This window comes from Medicago sativa, chromosome 1 (assembly GCF_051527215.1).
Source record: "Medicago sativa cultivar Bolivia chromosome 1, Bolivia_mono, whole genome shotgun sequence".
Lineage (NCBI taxonomy): Eukaryota > Viridiplantae > Streptophyta > Magnoliopsida > Fabales > Fabaceae > Medicago > Medicago sativa.
The window spans coordinates 90,918,601-90,941,076 of NC_140749.1; the positions used below are offsets into that span (position 1 = coordinate 90,918,601).

General features: G+C 33.2%; 1 protein-coding gene across 1 annotated transcript; it reads left to right on the forward strand.

Annotated features, from left to right (window-relative positions):
- The first annotated feature begins 960 nt into the window (after positions 1–960).
- Positions 961–2,138, forward strand: LOC146959057 (uncharacterized). The gene has a single exon (XM_085740590.1). It carries the CDS (start codon positions 1,259–1,261, stop codon positions 1,973–1,975), a length of 717 nt encoding a protein of 238 aa, XP_085596716.1. The 5' UTR covers positions 961–1,258; the 3' UTR covers positions 1,976–2,138.
- The last annotated feature ends 20,338 nt before the right edge of the window (positions 2,139–22,476 follow it).

A 22,476-nucleotide genomic window follows, 5' to 3' on the forward strand; every position in this document is an offset into this window, starting at 1 on the left:
AAACAGAAATGGATTTAAATTCTTTGTAAATATTTTTAATAATTAATACAAAATCTATTTTTTTTTTAAAAGCTTAAACAAACACACCAAATATCTTTTATGTCAAACTGTTAGATAGAAATTTCTGAGAAATACAGCGGACCATGTATTTTCCACGTTTTTCATTTTATTTGGGTACAAACACTACACGTTTTCAAAATGTTGAAAGTTTTTTTTTTTTTTTTTTTTTAGGAAAAAATGTTGAAAGTTTTGACTTTGAATTTATTGTAAGCATGAACGAGTACTAGTAATACAGTTTGAACCACACAAGGAAAGTTCAAAATGAAAAACTCAAAATGTTTGGGACTTCCGTCCAGGGGCGGATTTGAACCTGGCATGGTGTGGCATGTGCCACACCAATTTTTTTTTACTTTTTTTATTATTAGTTTCCTTTATAATTTTATTTATATATTTTTTTTTGGTGAAAAGTTTTATTTATATATTAATACAAACATCTTTTATGTTTATATATGTATCTATATTTTTACTCATATATTAATACAAGAACCTATTTTTTTTAATGCTTATAGGTGTCTATACTTTAACTTATATATTAATATGGGGATCAATTTTATTTTTAATTTATACACATGTCTATATTTTTACTCGTATTTATACATAAATAATGTTTTGTACAATTTGTTCATCTGTCTATATTTTTCTTCATATATCAATACATAGATCTTTTTTATTTTAAATTTCTACGCAATTGCGACTTGCTTCCAAAAAAAGAGCGCAACAGGCTTAACGTCCATATACACAAGTATTCTGCTAGAGCATTTGATCGATCTCTTGTAACAACTTTATTAAATTTAGTATTATTTAATTATTTAACGGATTTTTTTTGCCCCACTAATATTGTGAGTCCAAATCCGCCCCTGCTTCCGTCATCGTTCATATCCACATCCATGTTGATTTATACAAACTACATGCATAATCCAACAAGTTGCCAACAAGGAAGTTATGAGTTATCATTAACCAACACATTTCCTTACGTGGAAACTAATATTCTTCACCATATATAGTATATGTTAGTTATCATTAACTTCATAATCCAACAATTTGCCAACAAAGTAAGTTAAGTTATCATTCTCAAAAACAAGAGTAAGTTAAGTAGTTAGTCATCATAAACTACATATCATCATCATCATCACCATATTTTTCTCGCTGTCACAATTTCCATTATTATTTTCCTTTCCATTCCATTGTTCTTCTGAAAATGATGCAAGTGCAAGTTCCTGTGACTCACATAATCAACCATCTCTTCAATTTTCTTCATAACCAACCTTCTTCAATAGCTCTCAATCTCTGCAAATATTGCGCTCTTTTTCTCGCTCTACTCGTAACCTTTCACACCATTTTCATCATCAAATTCCCCAAAAAAACTCCTTCTATTCCTCCTCTCATTGCTGAAGATGATTTCAGCGACAACGATGATGAAACCTGCTCGTTGTCGTCCACGTCATCGAAATCCGAAGACGATCATGAAGAAGAAGATGAAAATAGATCGGGTGAATATTTCCGATTAAAAGGCTCCGGAAACAGTGACGGATTTCTACGCAGTTGTCGTCGTAGCATTACCGATATATTTTCGCTATCGGAAATCGCCAACAGCAAAAGCGTTGTGAAGCTTTGGGATACAATAGGGTTTGGATTAGGATTTGGATTTGACGATTTTGATTCCTCTGTGGTGTCGGTATACGACGGTGCTGACGAGAAACAAAGCGTGTTATCGTCGGCGATGATGGTTTCCGCCGAAGAAAATGCGTCAGAGAATTTGGCATTGAGGATTTGGGATACGAGACTCCGGAGACGGAAGCCGGCGGTGGTCACGGAGTGGGTGCCCGGCAACAGGAACGACATTGGAATTGTTTCCGACGGTCTGGAGAAGGTTTACGTTAGAGATGACGGACGTTATGAGTTGACAATACTATGATGCCACCGTTAGAAGGTGTAACGAAATCTCAAAGAGATTTGTGGTGGCCAAATTCCTAAATTCTAATAAAGGAAACTATTAATAATTATTGTATTGAAAATTGTGTAATTAATCCGAAAAAAGTTAAAAAAAGTTTCCTTTTTTAATATTAATTTCTTTATCCTTAATCAGTGTTGTGGGTATCGATTAACATAACTCAAAATTTAATCACTTGAAGGAAGGGCGGGAATATTTGAGCATCTAAAGTTTATTCTTTTTAGATTAGATTTAGAAATTATCTAGAGTTTATTCTTGTAAAATATAAAATAAAATTCTATCATATTTATACTGTGATTGTGATGCAAATTAATATCTTATACTTAGATGTAGGAGTATTCGCGGTGCGGTTTGGTTCGATTTTGAGACTAAAAGTCATCCGAACCGCAAGATAAAAATCATGCGGTTTAGTTCGGTTCGGTTGACTTTTAAAATAAAATTCGAACCAAACCAAACTAAACCAATGCTGTTTGGGTTGGATCGGTTGGTGCAGTTTTTTCGAGACAATACAATTTTTGTTTTTGATATTAAAATCGAGTTAAAAAGGTAAAACATAACATATTTTCAGCAATGTTTCCGACAATGTTTTTAATTTCATTTGACAACACAATTTCATTTTCACCAAACAACATAAACCAAATTAAAAATGTGAACATAAAGTAATTCTATTATGTATGAAATGTAAAAGACTAATATTTTATCATTCTGTAAAAGTTCAAGTAGCACGCAAATACATTTTTGAAATAAAAAAACAAAGAAGAAACTTAACAATAGAAAAATATGTCATTTTATTAAAGTTTATATTAAGTTTATATGAGTATTGGTCTAGGTGATATAGATTTAATTAGAGTTTTTCTTATGTTGTGGTTTGGCTTGGTTTGTTTCGGTTGGTAAAATGAAAACCGCAAACCAAACCAAATCATACGGTTGAGTAAAAAAGTGATCCGAATACATCCAAACCAAATACGGTTTTTTGCGGTTTTGGTTTGAGTTGGTTTGGTTTGCGGTTTTTCTATTGGATTGGTTCGTGTCATACCCCAATTTTTGACCCAAGATCCCATTGACACGTGTCGCTTGACCCTGATCGATCTCTGATGTTTCAGTGAAAAAGGTCGGCAGAGAGGTATTTTAAAATAACTCATTTTTGGTTCCGAGTCGGGCCCTCTTCTCTCTTTTTCTTTTTAGTCTTTATTTCCATCATTTTTTAATCAATTAATTCTAATTAGTCTATTTTTGTTTTAATTAGTCATTCGTTTTTAATTAATTACTTCTATTTTCAAGATAAGTCAAAAATCCAAAAAAAATATGCATAGTTATCTTTTCATTATTATTATCATTATTTTTTATTTTTTATTATGAGATAAGTCCAATTGTCTAAGTCTTGTATAATTATCCTTTTTTCATTTTTTACTACTTTTACTTTTATTTATTATTTCTTTGATAAAATCCAAAAAAAATATATACATGTTTATCCCTTTTTATTTTTACTTTTTTATTTTATTATTAAGTGTTAAGTCCAAAAATGGTCCAGATACAAACAGCCTGTCACAGAGTTTTTATTTTTCCCAAGCCAAGAACAGATACGTTTTCCCCTCCCCAAGCCACAAAATTTTCTGCCTTCTCAACAAACCCTAACCTCAAATCCTTCACTATAAGTTGAACCTGCAGCACACAAGTTGAGACACGCACAAATATTCCAAAGAACCTGCAAACCAAAAAACTGTAGTTACCACAATTTTCATAACCCTAGTTTTGAAGTTTCAATTTTATTTTGTTATTTCTTTTGAATCTTTAGCAGCCGTAATTTACATGATAGTTTAAGAACCCTTATTTTCCATAGAAATTTAATCTCAGTTTGGCTTTACTTACCCATTTGAATTCACGTTGCCATTAATAATTCCAAGTTTTTTTGTTTTTGTTTCCCTTTTGTTTTGTCCCTTTTATTTTCATTGTTGTTGCTGCACCTCGTGCTGTTCCGTTTGTTTCAATTATATGCGTGTGTAGCTGTTCCGTTTTGTTTCAATTACATGCGTATAACCTTCAAATTGTAGCAATGGAATTGTACTGGATCAAAGTTACCATCTATAACAGCTCTCTATTTTAATTCCAAAACAATTGCTTGCTGTCGTAGTTTTAGTTTCCAGCTTATTGTTTTTCCTTTTTATTTGTCAATTATCATTGCTTTTGGGTCCCGTATTACTTGTTCATTGCTGCTGCTTAATCCCATCAATTCATTGAAAGCAATTTGATGCGCTACTGTTCGTGTTTCTTTTATTCTTGGTATTGTAATCTTTCTTTTCGGCTACTGTAGGTACAAGTATCTCATCGTGTTTGTGCCTAGTTATTATTTGTTTGTTTGTTTAATCCATTGTTTTGCAGTACGGTTCCTAAATGTGCAGTCTGCATCGAGTTGTTGGAGGGGATTCTACTCCATCAAAGTGGCCAGATTTTTACAAAACTAGTAGTGTTGTCGTGGCTGCGATTCCAATATAAAGAGAACTGGTGGCCACTTTGCATTTTTTTATTTATTTCTTCTTCATGCATTTTTAACTTCTCTAGCATTTCTATTTTATTTTTTTCCTTTTCTTTTGCATTTTATTTCTTTATTATTTTAGGTTTATTATATCAGCATGCATATTTATATCGTTTATTTTTACTGCACGGAACTTAGAATGTAAATAGGCCTTAATGTAATTTATTTATTTATTTTTTATCGCAGACCGTAGAATGTATTAATAGGTTTTATGTAATAGCTTATATGCATGTGTGTGTGCGTGGGTGTATGATTTACTTCTTATGCTTTGTAGTTTAGGTCAATGGTCTTTGTGGTGATCCAACGTCACCACAAAGTACCTACGCTTTTATCTTTTCTCGCTCCGTTAGTGTATATTTTAGTTAGCTATTATTCAAAAACAACACAAACATGTAAATAGTGTCAAAAACCACAAAAACATTTTCATAAACAAACCTTGATCTTAAATCAAGTGACCGTCTTTTCATTTTATTTTCTTAAGTCAAATATCAATCAATTTAATTCTGCTTCGAGTCTATTTTCATTTAATTTAAAAAATACAAACCAATTCCATTTTGCCACTTGGCTTTTATTTCAAAACCTTTTTCAAAAACATTAAAAAACACTCAACCAATCAAACGTCAATTTTTACCCCGAACTACGAGGTTTTGATCCCTCACGGGTACGTAGGCAGAGGACACTTGTCCTTCCAAATCAATAAAATGTAGATAATTAGGTCTTCCCTTTTTTTAATCATTTCAATTTTTATTTTTTTTTCTTTTTCAAAAAAAAATAAGCAAGTTATAGCACATTAATTAAATAAAATCAAAAGGTTCCCGTAGAGTACTACGGACATAAAGGGTGCTAACACCTTCCCTTTATGTAACTAACCCCCGAACCCTAAATCTTTTCAAAATGTGGGGTGTTTGAACTTTTTTCCCCTTTTCATTAAAAATTAAACGTTCAGTCGTGAAATAATTAGTGAGTCAATAAGCTAATCAAATAGCCTTGATCTCCGAAAAATGACGCGACAGAAATGGCGACTCCGCTGGGGGCCCCCCTAAGAGGGTTGAGCCTAACTTGGTTTTACCTAAATTTTTGTGCTATAACTTGCTTAAAAAAAAAAAATCAAAAAAAATAAAAGATGGAAATACCTGTATATATGTTCTCCATTCTTCTTCTTTCTTCTTTTTCTTAACGTGAGTGGTGAGATAAGTCCTAACCCGGACTTGAGAGAAATATAAGATAGGACGGGGTATAATCATAGTGCCATACCAAGAGCATTCTTGGACCATGCGTACATGTGATAACCCTACTCGGCGGAGGCCTCACGGAAGGTAGTACTCTTGTTGTCATGAGCATTCATGTCGACGTTATTACTTTCAATGTGAGTGTCCCGTGAAGCCGTGGACCTTAGTAACCCTTAACCCATCTTGGCCTTTTTAGGACGTAGTGCGGTGGCTAAACCAAGAGCATTCTTGACTTTAGTTGTCACGCGATACTACACTCAAACTAGACTTCCTTGTGGATGATATTGGACTAGGAGCATTCCTATACACCGGTATATTCATAAGGGTAGTTGCAATTTGGGAACTTGGTAGAACCCTTGTTACAATTACAAATGAAACCATAGTCCTTACCAAATGGCGTTGTTACTCTTAACTCCAACATGTGGATTTAACCTCACCATATTTTCTCTGTTCTTTAGCATATTCATGCATACATGCATACATTCCTAAAAACATTTTCTCATTAAACATCGAAAGACTTGAATAAGTTTTTGTAAACATCAGAGGTATGGACCTTGTAAAGAGGAACAACAAGAAATACAATTTCAAAAATCTTAAACTAGACCTTAGCTTTGTTGGGGACTTTGTCTTTGGCTTTGCTTTTTCTTAAGAGAACTGTTTGAAATATCTCAAATTATCAAATGAAACAATGTTCCTTATGATGTTTACAATTACTTTGACAAATTCTTCGATAAAATAAAAAATGTGTCTATTTTTGCATAACACCATGCATCATCGTGCATTTCATAGTCTCAAATTCTGAGTCTCATAATTTTTTCCATAGAGGTCAATCTGTTTCAAAAGTGGTCCGACTGTCCTCGCTTAAGGCCAACTCGCACCTACGCACTCGTGCAAACAAAAAGGGAGAAGTTTGAACAAGAGATCACAACACTCCGGGCCGATTCAGAGAGACTGAGCACGCTGGTGGTTTCACTGGTAGCTTCATCAGCCGCAGTTCCAGCAAAGGCCCGAACGCCAACATCAACAATAGCCTCGACAACAGGCTCCAAAGATGCAGTTTGACCCAATCCCAATGACGTATGTGGAGCTGCTTCCCATCTTGCTCATGAAGAACCTTGTCAAAACTAGAAAGCCTCCTCGAGTGCCTAACGAGTTGCCGGTTGGGTATCAACCTGACCTCTCATGTGCCTTTCATCAAGGAGCACCCGGCCATGACATTGAGCACTGTCTCTCTTTGAAGATTGAAGTCCAGAAGCTGATTGAAGCCAATATATTGCTCTTCGAAGATTGAATTCGTACTTGCAAGCCACATTTGGGTCGTTTTTTGATGTTCCTTCTACTACTTATCTGTTCAAATAATGCGTTGGTTTGTTGTTTGCTGCTTTTCAAAAATCATTTCGTTCTGCCCGAGACGAAAATGAACTTGTGTAGGGCTTTTTGCTTCATGTGTTTTCCATCCTTAATGAAAAGGTCGTTTTGATCCCGACTTTGTTTTTATTTCGTGCTTTTTCTGGAAAAATGGTAATACAAAAAACCCAAAAATATTCTCAAATATCTGCATAATCATAACTTATACTCACTTGTCAAAATCAATAATCAAATCATGCATTAATAAACCCGTTGAACACATTAACCATGTACTCTCTTCCAACTTTGAGTTCCTTGTATCCGAAGCTGAAGAAGGGAATGAAGAGACTCCCGATGAGATCTCTCACATACTGGGGCATCTTAGCCATCGAAGCTGCAAACAAAAGTCAAGAAGATTGTCCAGAAGATGGCAGTCATTCACAAAGACTGGCATGAGATGTTACCGTTGCCTCGCATGGATATCGTACTTCAGTACACATTTCAACAGGGGCAACCCCCCCCTCCTTCCCCAATATACAGCATGGAGATAGTGCTTCCCGTGGAGGTTGGAGTCCTGTTAATAGGAGCTCTACTAAAGTCCAAGCTGGATCGAATCTAAACTTATGACGACCTTGTACAAATATATCAAAAGAGGTTTAAAACAAGCTTCTAACAAAAAGGGTCGTCCCCATGAATTTCAAGAACGGAACTTTGTACTACTTTCCAACCAGACTCCAGGGGCAGGTGGATGCCTAACTATGAAGGCCCATGTGCAATGACTCTTGTGACTATGGATGGTGACGAATTCACACGTCCCATGAATGCCGATGCAGTCAAAAAATACTCTGTCAAAGAATAAAAAGCTCGATAAGTCGCAAATCATAAAAAGCGGCTTAGGCAAAAATGAGCGTCTCGGTGGACTGAAAACCCGAAAGGGCGGTCTAGGCAAAAATTAGAGACAAAAAAAAAAAAAACATGATGATGATTATCCTGATAGATTGAAAACCCCAAAAGGGCAATCTATGCAAAAGTTAAGGATCATGACAGGTAACTGCATCAGTCAGCACAGTCCACTTGGGGCATCCAGTCGTCAAAAGAACCTCCGATTCGAAGCATCTGCAGATCAAAGACTCGGAACTGGGGCATTCAAAGTTGTCAGGGAGTATAACGGTTATCGTGTTCAATGTACCCTTCCCATATATTTACCATTTTCCAAATTTTTCAAAGATCCGTGGGGCCACGCCGTTGGCAGGTCACCACTCTATTCATCAAATTTGAGCCTGTGCCCATTTACTTGGAACTCTCATTTATTCTATTCACAAAAAATTCTTCTATTTTTGATGGCAATACTTAAAGCAAAATTTTCAAAATACAAAACTTTTTTTACATCTTTTGAAAAATGTGAAAAACAAACGCACTCTCTTTGAACTTATGACTAGTTGAAGTGTACATCAACATCCGCCTCGAAAACGGTTACGTTCCAAAAGAGAAACATGGCTAAGCACAAAGAAGAGGACCTCTGCTTCGGGCAAAATGCTTTCAAAGTCAAAAAAAATATATACAAAAATAAAAGCTCGCCAAGTTGAAAACCTGAAAGGGCGGCTTAGGCAATAGAGAGCGTCCCGGTGGACTGAAAACCCGAAAGGGCGGTCCAGGCAAAAATTAGGGGCACAAAAAAGGAATATATTCCCGGTGGACTGACAACCCGAAAGGGCGGTCCAGGCAAAAGTTAGGGATTTTTCAAAAAAAGCATAAAAAAAACATGACTGTTGAAGCATGCTAGGTAAAGAGCACTCTGCGTCGGTTTACAAATGGCGGCTTCTTCCAGACTTTTGGTACGACAATGGGCTCTCTCCCTAGGAGGTATCAGTTGCTACCTTGTGCCGGATTTTACACCGTCAACGGCTTGATTTCTCCACGATAATATCACCTCCAAGGAAGTTTGCCGAGTGTTTGTACTGCGACGTCAGTCCGTCTCCTATCTTACCCGTCTTGTCTCGTTTCATCGAGTTACCCGTCACGTACATATTATACAATCATACAAGTTACATTCATACATCCATACAATCATACATTCATACAATCATACATAAATACTTTCACTTATTCATACATTCATACATATCATATACGCGATATCAATTCATGCATGATTGCATTGGTCACCAAAATCTTGTTTCGGTCATGTCTTTTCAATTTGGTCTCTACTTATCATCGTGTCAAGCCGCAAGTTTCTACACATGAACATCTGACATTTACCTTCTCATCATCAAAAGTGTCATCCCCAGTGTGTCTGGTCAAGAGATGTCACTCGTCAGTGTCAAGTGGCAAGTCCTAAACAACGAACAGCTTGAGTCTATTTTTATCCAATGTCAAGTGGCAAGTCCTAAACAACGGACAACTTGAGTCTATTTTTATCATGTTTCAAGTGGCAAGTCCTAAACAACAGACAGCTTGAGTCTATTTTTATCCAATGTCAAGTGGCAAGTCCTAAACAACGGACAGCTTGAGTCTATTTTTATCATGTTTCAAGTGGCAAGTCCTAAACAACGGACAGCTTGAGTCTATTTTTATCCAGTTTCAAGTGGCAAGTCCTAAATAACGGACAGCTTAAGTCTACCTTTATCTTGTTTCAAGCGGCGAGTCCTAAACAACGGACAGCTTGAGTCTATCTTTATCTTGTTTCAAGTGGCGAGTCCTAAACAACGGACAGCTTGAGTCTATCTTTATCTTGTTTCAAGTGGCAAGTCCTAAACAACGGACAGCTTAAGTCTACCTTTATCTTGTTTCAAGCGGCGAGTCCTAAACAACGGACAGCTTGAGTCTATCTTTATCTTCTTTCAAGTGGCAAGTCCTAAACAACGGACAGCTTGAGTCTATCTTTATCTTGTTTCAAGTGGCAAGTCCTAAACAACGGACAGCTTGAGTCTATCTTGAGTCTATCTTTATCTAATTTCAAGTTGCAAGTCCTAAACAACGGACAGCTTGAGTCTATCTTTATCTTCTTTCAAGTGGCAAGTCCTAAACAACGGACAGCTTGAGTCTATCTTTATCTTCTTTCAGGTGGCGAGTCCTAAACAACGGACAGCTTGAGTCTATCTTTATCTTTTTTCAAGTGGCAAGTCCTAAACAACGGACAACTTGAGTCTACATTTTATCGTCTTTCAAGTGGCAAGTCCTAAACAACGGACAGCTTGAGTCTATCTTTATCTTCTTTCAGGTGGCGAGTCCTAAACAACGGACAGCTTGAGTCTATCTTTATCTTTTTTCAAGTGGCAAGTCCTAAACAACGGACAACTTGAGTCTACATTTTATCGTGTTTCAAGTGGGAAGTCCTAAACAACGGACAGCTTGAGTCTATTCTTTATCTTGTTTCAAGTGGCGAGTCCTAAACAACGGACAGCTTGAGTCTATCTTTATCTTGTTTGAAGTGGCGAGTCCTAAACAACGGACAGCTTGAATCTACACTTTATCTTGTTTCAAGTGGCAAGTCCTAAACAACGGACAGCTTGAGTTTACATTTTATCTTGTTTCAAGTGGCAAGTCCTAAACAACGGACAGCTTGAGTCTACCTTTACCTTGTTTCAAGTGGCAAGTCCTAAACAACGGACCGCTTGACTTTACCTTTTATCATGTTTCAAGCTGCTAGTCCTAAACAACGGACCGCTTGAGTTTCCTTTTTATCTTGTTTCAAGCTGCCAGTCCCAAACAACGGACCGCTTGACTTTACCTTCTATCTCGTTTCAAGCTACTAGTCCCAAACAACGGACCGCTTGACTTTACCTTTTATCTTATTTCGAGCTTCCAGTCCTAAACAACGGACCGCTTGAGTTTACCTTTTTGTCTTGTTTCAAGCTGCTAGTCCTAAACAATGGACCGCTTGAGTTCACCTTTCATCATGTTTCATCATTTTATCTTCTCGAAAGTGTCATCCCCAGTTTATCTGTTCAAGAGATGTCACTAATCAAATCAATGTCAATGGTGTCATCCCCAGTTTATCTGTTCAAGAGATGTCACTAATCAAATCAATTTCAATGGTGTCATCCTCAGTTTTAACTGTTCAAGAGATGTCACTAATCAAATCAATTTCAATGGTGTCGTCCCCCAGTCTATCTGTTCCAGAGACGTCGCTAATCAATTTCAAGTGGCTAGTTCCGACAAAAGGACAACTTGAGTCTACCTTCAATCAAATTCAAGTGGCTAGTTCCGACAAAATGACAGCTTGAACCCTTTTCAGAAGTGTCATCTCAAGTGTGTCTGGTCGAGAGGTGTCGCTAAAAAGTTTTGTCTTTATTAAGCTATCGTCCCAAACCAATACGGTAGTAGACAATCTTTTCCCCAGTGAAACTACATCATCCTTAGCGGAGTCGGATCCCCTTTCTTCAACAAATTTGGGTATCCCGTTGTTGTTTCTCATTCCAGTCAAGTCATCTTTGTCGTCCTGCATTCATAAAAGCGTTTCACGAGCATTCATAGCATCTTAGGTCCAAAATTGGCGTACTTTGTATTTAAGTCTCTTCGCTCCGATCGAATCAAAGATTCCATCTTCAAATCTCCAGACGAAGAAACTTAAATAGGGGCATCTGTCATACCCCAATTTTTGACCCAAGATCCCATTGACACGTGTCGCTTGACCCTGATCGATCTCTGATGTTTCAGTGAAAAAGGTCGGCAGAGAGGTATTTTAAAATAACTCATTTTTGGTTCCGAGTCGGGCCCTCTTCTCTCTTTTTCTTTTTAGTCTTTATTTCCATCATTTTTTAATCAATTAATTCTAATTAGTCTATTTTTGTTTTAATTAGTCATTCGTTTTTAATTAATTACTTCTATTTTCAAGATAAGTCAAAAATCCAAAAAAAATATGCATAGTTATCTTTTCATTATTATTATCATTATTTTTTATTTTTTATTATGAGATAAGTCCAATTGTCTAAGTCTTGTATAATTATCCTTTTTTCATTTTTTACTACTTTTACTTTTATTTATTATTTCTTTGATAAAATCCAAAAAAAATATATACATGTTTATCCCTTTTTATTTTTACTTTTTTATTTTATTATTAAGTGTTAAGTCCAAAAATGGTCCAGATACAAACAGCCTGTCACAGAGTTTTTATTTTTCCCAAGCCAAGAACAGATACGTTTTCCCCTCCCCAAGCCACAAAATTTTCTGCCTTCTCAACAAACCCTAACCTCAAATCCTTCACTATAAGTTGAACCTGCAGCACACAAGTTGAGACACGCACAAATATTCCAAAGAACCTGCAAACCAAAAAACTGTAGTTACCACAATTTTCATAACCCTAGTTTTGAAGTTTCAATTTTATTTTGTTATTTCTTTTGAATCTTTAGCAGCCGTAATTTACATGATAGTTTAAGAACCCTTATTTTCCATAGAAATTTAATCTCAGTTTGGCTTTACTTACCCATTTGAATTCACGTTGCCATTAATAATTCCAAGTTTTTTTGTTTTTGTTTCCCTTTTGTTTTGTCCCTTTTATTTTCATTGTTGTTGCTGCACCTCGTGCTGTTCCGTTTGTTTCAATTATATGCGTGTGTAGCTGTTCCGTTTTGTTTCAATTACATGCGTATAACCTTCAAATTGTAGCAATGGAATTGTACTGGATCAAAGTTACCATCTATAACAGCTCTCTATTTTAATTCCAAAACAATTGCTTGCTGTCGTAGTTTTAGTTTCCAGCTTATTGTTTTTCCTTTTTATTTGTCAATTATCATTGCTTTTGGGTCCCGTATTACTTGTTCATTGCTGCTGCTTAATCCCATCAATTCATTGAAAGCAATTTGATGCGCTACTGTTCGTGTTTCTTTTATTCTTGGTATTGTAATCTTTCTTTTCGGCTACTGTAGGTACAAGTATCTCATCGTGTTTGTGCCTAGTTATTATTTGTTTGTTTGTTTAATCCATTGTTTTGCAGTACGGTTCCTAAATGTGCAGTCTGCATCGAGTTGTTGGAGGGGATTCTACTCCATCAAAGTGGCCAGATTTTTACAAAACTAGTAGTGTTGTCGTGGCTGCGATTCCAATATAAAGAGAACTGGTGGCCACTTTGCATTTTTTTATTTATTTCTTCTTCATGCATTTTTAACTTCTCTAGCATTTCTATTTTATTTTTTTCCTTTTCTTTTGCATTTTATTTCTTTATTATTTTAGGTTTATTATATCAGCATGCATATTTATATCGTTTATTTTTACTGCACGGAACTTAGAATGTAAATAGGCCTTAATGTAATTTATTTATTTATTTTTTATCGCAGACCGTAGAATGTATTAATAGGTTTTATGTAATAGCTTATATGCATGTGTGTGTGCGTGGGTGTATGATTTACTTCTTATGCTTTGTAGTTTAGGTCAATGGTCTTTGTGGTGATCCAACGTCACCACAAAGTACCTACGCTTTTATCTTTTCTCGCTCCGTTAGTGTATATTTTAGTTAGCTATTATTCAAAAACAACACAAACATGTAAATAGTGTCAAAAACCACAAAAACATTTTCATAAACAAACCTTGATCTTAAATCAAGTGACCGTCTTTTCATTTTATTTTCTTAAGTCAAATATCAATCAATTTAATTCTGCTTCGAGTCTATTTTCATTTAATTTAAAAAATACAAACCAATTCCATTTTGCCACTTGGCTTTTATTTCAAAACCTTTTTCAAAAACATTAAAAAACACTCAACCAATCAAACGTCAATTTTTACCCCGAACTACGAGGTTTTGATCCCTCACGGGTACGTAGGCAGAGGACACTTGTCCTTCCAAATCAATAAAATGTAGATAATTAGGTCTTCCCTTTTTTTAATCATTTCAATTTTTATTTTTTTTTCTTTTTCAAAAAAAAATAAGCAAGTTATAGCACATTAATTAAATAAAATCAAAAGGTTCCCGTAGAGTACTACGGACATAAAGGGTGCTAACACCTTCCCTTTATGTAACTAACCCCCGAACCCTAAATCTTTTCAAAATGTGGGGTGTTTGAACTTTTTTCCCCTTTTCATTAAAAATTAAACGTTCAGTCGTGAAATAATTAGTGAGTCAATAAGCTAATCAAATAGCCTTGATCTCCGAAAAATGACGCGACAGTTCGGTTTTGAACACCCCTACTTATACAACTGATTTCATTGACTATAATCTTTTTTATTTAAACGTGATCAATTTATGTTAGGAAGAAAAATTATATATATATATTTTTTTGGGTGGTGGCCGGGTTCGAACCCCAGACCTTGCGTATATTATGCATTGTCCAAACCAACTGAGCTATGCTCACGCGGATATATATATATATATATATATATATATATATATATATATATATATATATATATATATTACGGCTATCAAAACCTACAACCACCTTTTTTTTTTAAAGAAAGCATAACAATTTATTTCATTAGCCAAAATATGTCAAATAGATGACGGTATATTATCGTAAATAGTGGGGCTAATTCGTGAGCGACCCCATTTTAAACTCTACATGAGAGTTTTGAAAATTATCATGGAATATATGTCTACAGGCAGTAATAATACAACCAAGTTCACTATCATCATCTACCCCTGTACGAAAGGAATCCACGACCTGTTGTGAGTCTAAGACAAAGTCAACATTATCAAATTGGAGGTCTGATACCCATTCCAGCACCGTGTGTAATCCAACTGCTTCTCCTACCGTAACATTACGTAGAGGGGAAAACTTCTTGCAAGCACAAAGTCACCGACATCGTCTCGAATACACACTCCAATACCAACCCGGTTAAGAAAGGAGGAGAAGGAGACATCAATATTGCATTTGTACCCACCCCTCGCAGGCCTTTCCCAACGGATCATATCATGACTGCTTGACTCTTGGTGAGATACGGTTGAAGGTGTGCCACCTGCATTTCTAATGGTTTGCGCGGCTTTCCAGTCTTCTAGGAGAGTCGTCGCTCTAGTCAGAACTTGATCATTCGTCTCATCTTTATGTTGCCATAACTTTAGGTTCCTTCGCTTCCAAAGGCTCCACATAATTGTAGCATGGAGAGCAAAGTAAAGACCATCTTCTAACTCACATTCCATACATACTTAAATTACATTGTCAACCTACACATACATTTATTATCCAAAGTTCAAACAAGCAATATGAGAGTTTTTGCGGTCAACTTAGTCCGAAGAAAAATTTCAAGCAAGCTCAACTTGAACTACAACATTGAAATTGAATTCGAAGACCAATAATATTTCTTCTCAAAATAATTGAATTTTCTTGGCAGCTTACACTTTAAAAAGATATCATATGGCTTTTATTCTTGACATATTGTTACATCTATGACATCTGAAAAGTAGATCATTAGTTTTTCTATATGCCAATAAAAAAAAGTGATGCACAAAAAAAAAATTTGGACGGAAAACGAAGAATATTCGTGTACCACTTTTATTTATCTTAACAACATAATGACATATGGGAAATGGATGAGCCTGACTTTAAATCTTCAAAAATTTGGAAAGAAAATTGACAGGAAAGATTACTAACATATGTTTTTAATTCTATATAAGATATACAAAAGATGAGAAGAGCTAAACAAAAGCTACTACTGCAAGGAAGGTAACCCTCTTGTAGGATCTTGAAGTCAGGTATGGACAGGACTGACTAGGAGACGGTTGCTAAGAAGATTACAAAATTGGTTAGAAAGAAATGTGCAATCAATAAATGACTTCGGAGGTGCGTTTTCAACTCTTGTCTTCCATTGTTGTTGCACTACTCTCTTATAAAACTAAAATTTTAGTTGTATATTTCATTTAAATTTCATGATATTATCTTATTAGTCATATTGTAATTATACAATATAAAAATGATAATAGTAGGTAGACATGGTTCTCGGTTATGATATTTGGAGGGAGCTGCCCACTAGATTGATTTTTATAATAAATTATTCAATAGTTTTAGGTTTATCTCAATTAAGAGTGTTGAACCTACAAAAAATTATTAAATAATTTATTTTTGAAAAATCAAATAGATAATAATATAACAGATAAATTATTGAATAATTATTCGGTCGCATACACAAAAATATTATATTTGATGATGTTAAAAATGAAAAATAAAAATGAAAATAAAAACTGAGTCCACTATCTCAATTAGACTAATGTTGGAATTGTTAGGCCAAACGTCGTGGTTAGCGTTCGAAAAACAATCATACAAAATTGTCCCCACAAATCAAAATTTATGAATTCGTCCTTGATGATAGTTAGTTATACATTTGATAGTATATGATGGATTTTTTCTTTGAACTTATATATTTTTGTAGGATTATACTTTATGAGTAATGAAATGAGCAATGCTATATCTTTAGAAAAATAACATCAAGAATTCTTCAAGAATAAAGAATAGCCAATCACAGTGCACTATTTGCCACAATTCAAGGAGGTGTGGCTGAAAAATAGGAAGTGGACAAATAAATCATCCAATTAAAATTTGCCAACTATTTCTTGAAAAATTCTTGAAGCTATTTTTCTTGAGAAGTATCATTTTCCTAATGGAATACGTATCAATAAGTTCCTAAATTGTATCAATTTTAGTACCATTTATAAAATTTTGTTCATTTGTGCAATGTTTAATTATTAGACATATACTACACTAGTAATTTGTTATGAAATACACAAGTGATCAATTCAACCGTTGTAAAATTGATCAGCAAACCTGCTTAACCGATTTTTCCCGTAATGTGTACTATAATTTATAACTAAAAAATTATAAAATTATATAATTCAGATCCCAATTAAAATATTATTGCAATTTTTTTTTAAAAAAGCATAATATTATATATCAAATTTTTTACTATAATTAAATATTATAACAAGAAAGTAAATATTTTGTGTAAAAAAAAAAACAAGAAAGTAAATATTCGCATGATATTTTTTTTTTAAAAAAATAAATATTTCTACGATGTTGGCAAGAGCATTTGGATGAAATGTATATCTCATATTTAGTGTTCGCCCTAAGCACGGTTTGAGATTAATGACCATCCAAGGTCCCATATTTTAAAGGAGAAGCAAATATTTTTAGTAATATATACATGTCTAAATATTTAGAGTAATGCTAATCTATTAACTATTTATTAAAATTGATGTCATGAGAATTTCCAATTTTACCCCTAGGAGGGGCAATTTGGTAATTTCATAATTCATTAACCTTGGAGAGTGCCACCTCATAATTCTATATTTATTTTATATTATTTTCTTTTTTATTTTATATTTATTTTATAAGAATAAAAATAATCTTAAATTCAGTTGCTTCTACATTGTCGTTGTGGAAGATTAAGGTATCGTTTGACCCGACTTTTTTCCAACTTCTCTACGTTTTTAAGGAGAAGTTAGACCAAATACAATATCAATTAAGTACTTACTAAAAAAGATACTTTTTTTAATGTATAAAATTGAGTGGAATGAGCTTTGGCCAAAAGTTGTTGAATGCTACTTCAAAAAACTACTTCTGGACAATTTATTTCACAAGCATCTCTCTTCAATTCACGTTGGGAACCTTTTCTTTTATTTTTTGTTATTATATTTCAAATATGTTTTTTCTTCCATTTAATTTTTTTTAACCGTTCTATTTAATTTTTTTAAGCAGGTTTCATTTAATTTTATTACATTCTTTTCAAAGGAGTTTATTATCTTTTTATCACTTATATATTTAATTTCAATATCGTTTAATCATCACAACCTCACAAATATTTTTATTCATGCTGTCATTTAATGATACCAAATATTTTTATTTTCTTTCTTCAACCTCGCTAATATATACACACACATTAGCGTTTAGAGTAATACTTTATGTGTGTCTATTTTTTGTTACGCTAATGCTTATAATTTTTTTTGGCGTTGCATAATGCATATGATTATTTTTATAAAATTTTGATTTTAATTAAAAGTAAAATTGTAGATGTCTTTTCTTCAAAAAAGGTATAGATGCCTAAAAAAATTATACTTGTATATATATATATATATATATATATATATATATATATATATATATATATATTGCACTTTCATATTGTAACAAACTATGCATATCTTTTTCTTATTAAAAAAACTTAACATATATGTTTTCATGACACCAACAATGTAACAAATATAATATCATATAATATAAATTCTTATATTTTTGAAAGACACCAAAAATATGGTATTCTTATAACGAAATTTGTTATAGAGTATAATTGAAATAGAAAAAACCAACTATTTTAATATTATTTATGTTATTATTTCAGGCTCCTTAAATTGTTTCTTCTATTCAAATATTTAACAAGTCATTTATATGATCATACAAATTTGTATTCATGTTACACAAAATAAACGTTATTGAGTAAATATAGTATTTGTAAAAAACAATATCTTTTATTTTTTAATATTTTTAGCCTTCAGAAAATATTTTATACATTTTTTTATTTATTTTGTTAATTCATAATAAATTCAAAGTTTTTTTTCTCGTGAGCTTAGCTCAGTTGATATGAACAATGCATAAATATATGCCAAGTCCGGGGTTCGAACCCCGTACACCATAAAAAAAAAAATCAAAGTTTGTACAATATTTTGCCAAACAACATTTAACTTAAAAATAGCTTTAAAACTAAAAAAACAAAGAAACCAAACAACTTTAGCTTCTTTCTTAAAGACCTTTATTTTAACTTTGTTTTGAAGTAACTTTTAGACCGTAAAAAATCTTGGCCAAACGGTATCTAAGTTCAACTTGGAACACTGTTTCACTTTCTTCTTCATAAGAGGTCATTTTCTTCCTTTTTTTCATGGTTCTGAGACCATGCATGACTTGAGTTGACTGATTTTTATGGCTTGAGGGGTTCATTTTTCGACACTGTTTTAGTTTTTTTCTTCATCATAGGTAGTTTTCTTCCTCTTTTTTTTCACGATTCTGCATTTTAATGTTAATGGTTTTAGTTTTTTGTTTTTTTTTCAATTGTTAGTGGATTATGTACCATAAATTGTTATGTTGCATGGCAGTAGAAAAATATTCCTTTGTTATGTGGAGTATAGTGTCATGATGATTGAATTTTAGCCATGGTAAGGTTTTGACACAATTGTTATTTTAGCTTCTGGTACTGTAGTTGAAAAAAATGATGCATGTGGGATATTTTTGTTTTTGTGAGTAATCCTAAAGCTGTAACAATTTTCATATTTGGTTTATTCTTTCCTATATCATTGAGCCGTAAGAAAGTTGATTGGTGTAAATTTGTTTTGGTCATATCATTGAGGTCTAGAAAATTGATGATACATAAATTTGTGCATTTAAGATCAGGTTGATTTGATAATACAAAAATTGATCACATAGAAATATGTTAGCTTCTTTCTATATCAGAATGAACAAAGGGAATAAAATTAAATGATGTATTATTGTATTTCCGTATAGGACTTTCAATGTCAATGGATTATGACTACATTAAGGATCTCAAAAATGATTTGGACATTTGGAAAATAGGATTTGGAGTGCTAGATTCTTGGATTGTGACTGGTAGTAATGAGAATCAACATATGAAGCTCATTATTTGTGATGCAAAGGTTAGATGAGTTAGTTAAGATTTGTTGTAATTTCCTTTCTGATTTATCAATGTTACTTATTAGTGTACATTTTGATTTATTTATATTTTTTGGTTTCTTTCTTGGATTTAGGGTGATCGAGTTCATGTAATAACTCGATATAGAGAATTGGAGCATTGGAAGACTTTGATCGAGGAAAACAAGACTTATACTTTGTATAATTGTCATGAGTTTGATAATGACATTGCATTTAATCCTTTTTAGGTTGTTTTTGGTTCTGGTAAAAAGGTGCAGAAATATGACAAGTTAACTAACGTTCTTACTCATGAATTTTGCTTGAAGTCATTTAAGGAAATTCAAGATGGAAAATTCAAAACTGACGTTTTTTATGATATAATTATGTGCTTTATTTTATTTCTGTGTTTTCTCCGATTATAATGTTCTTATAGATGTTTTTTTTTAAGAAATCATCGGGTTTCTTCATGAGATTGTCAAGACAACCAATTGGGACTGGAAAGAAACCATGTACGAACATTGTGTTGAAAGATAAAATGTATTATCTTCTAATTTGTCAGCATCAGATGACAGTATTTTTTTAAAGTTTGATAATGACCTGAAAGATGTATTTCCTTATCCAGCGGGAATATGGTTGATGTAACACTATTGAAAAAATACTTTGTAGCTTTATCATTTACCATCTATTTACTTTGAGTTCTTTGCTTCCATTTTGTAGCCAATGGCAACCCAAATATATGTAACAATTGGTCAGGTTTGAGGTTGCTCATCAACCTACATCATACAATTGTTGAGAAGTTTAAGACTTAGTAAGTTTGCATTATGATTTCACAATACAATGTTAGAGTAACTTATTATTTCACAATCTGATTTGATTATTTTTTGACCATGTTTCTTGAATTGTTGTCGTGACCTTAACACTTCTCAAGCTCAGAGTCAAAGCTTCAGTCAGAACTTAAGTCAGAGTTCGACTTCTTCTCAACGTACTTCGTACGACGATTTTTTCAATCTGTCTCAAGTTAGGCCAATTGCTGAATTTATAAACTTAGTCAAGGTCTGTTTTTTTATGCACAAACATGCTTTGAGTTTTTTTACGCACAAATTAAAAATACATATTGCATTATTCTTTATTTCATGTGCATAATTTGTGTTAGGATACATACTACATCACTATTTGGAAAAAACTAAATTCAATCCTAACCAGTTTGGATGGTATTATGAGAGTTGCACCAAATATTCGAAGACATCAATGTCAAATGGTGCTAGCTATAAATGTACATGCGTGAGTGATGCTAAATTTTCATTTGTTTCAACAATGTTAATTGGCCAACGGGGTACATATAATCCACATGCATGCATTTATCTAGACTTATAGGAATATAAATTAGAAGTCATGGTACATTTTCTTTAGCTTAAAATCAGTTATGCTACCTTCATTTTATAAATTATATGTAACTATATTCGCATACATCTTATCCATGTTAATATGCATTAGACTAATATTGCAGTTATTTCTCTGTTTAGCATTTCTCAAACGAGGTGTCAAGAACAATTTTGAAAGAAAAGCCCAAAACAATCACTCTCATTGATGACCAGACGCATAGAAAGTATAAGTGTCGCCTCATTACCGCCGAAAGAGCAAGCTATGAAAAATACTTGGGTGGGCAGTGGTTCAATTTCTGTAGAGAACGTGTGATGGAAGAAAGTGGTAAGCTCATCTTTGATCTCGAAAAGTCACTGAAGAACTTGCACGTTTGAGTTATTCCAAAGTAGATCTTTGCCGTTGAACTATTTGAACTTCTACTATTTTGGCGTATCGCTTTGGACTGTAATCGTAAACTATCTTGACTTTGGGATGCCATTTGTTCTTTTCATTTTGTCTGATGTAAATATTGGCAAAAATCCCTTTTTGGTTAGTCTATGACACTTGCAGTTTCTTTTATAAACCTAACTATTATGTAACGTTAATCTGCACATTGTTGGTTCCTTCATTGGTTCCAATTAGTATCATGTTAATTATAATGTTGTTTTCCTAATCTCTTGAACAAAATAGAACATGCTCTTTTCCTACAGCAAATCTTTATAATGCTTTGGTAAATGTTTTAGAAATGTACATATAGCTGAGATTTGTGCAATATGCTTGCTTGATTTTCACATTTATGAACGACGTCAATTTCTTAGAAAAATGCAGCTATTTCTCTTAATTTGCCCATTTATCCTTTATAACAAAGTTTTTTAAAAATACAGTAAAAGTGATTTATTTAGAATATCCGAGTTTGTGCAATATTCATTAATTTGCTCATTTTTCATTTGGAACAATTTTTTTACAAGATACGTTATTCAACCCGTGCGAAGCACGGGTTTGTAACTAGTTTATTTATAAAAGCATACATTAATAGGTATAAGGGACAATACAAAATATTTTTAGAAATATATACATGTCTAAATATTTAAAGTAATGCTAATTTTTTCATAAAAGCATACATTAATATATATATATATAAGGGGCAATAAAAAAATAGATGAAGACAAATGAGATATCATAGAAATAATTAACATTGTTGATATTTTCGTCTAAATTTAAAGTGGTAACTGATGTCATTTATAATTTATCCATAAAATAATAGAATGTTACAAAATTTTATCCGGTTGTTTAAATACATTTTTGATAGACAGTAGACACATAATACAGAAATATAATAGGGGTTAAAACTTACAATCACGTTGTATTTCTAATGTATATAATATTTATTCTCACATGACATATATGGCTCAAAAAGTCATACTTAATACATGAAAG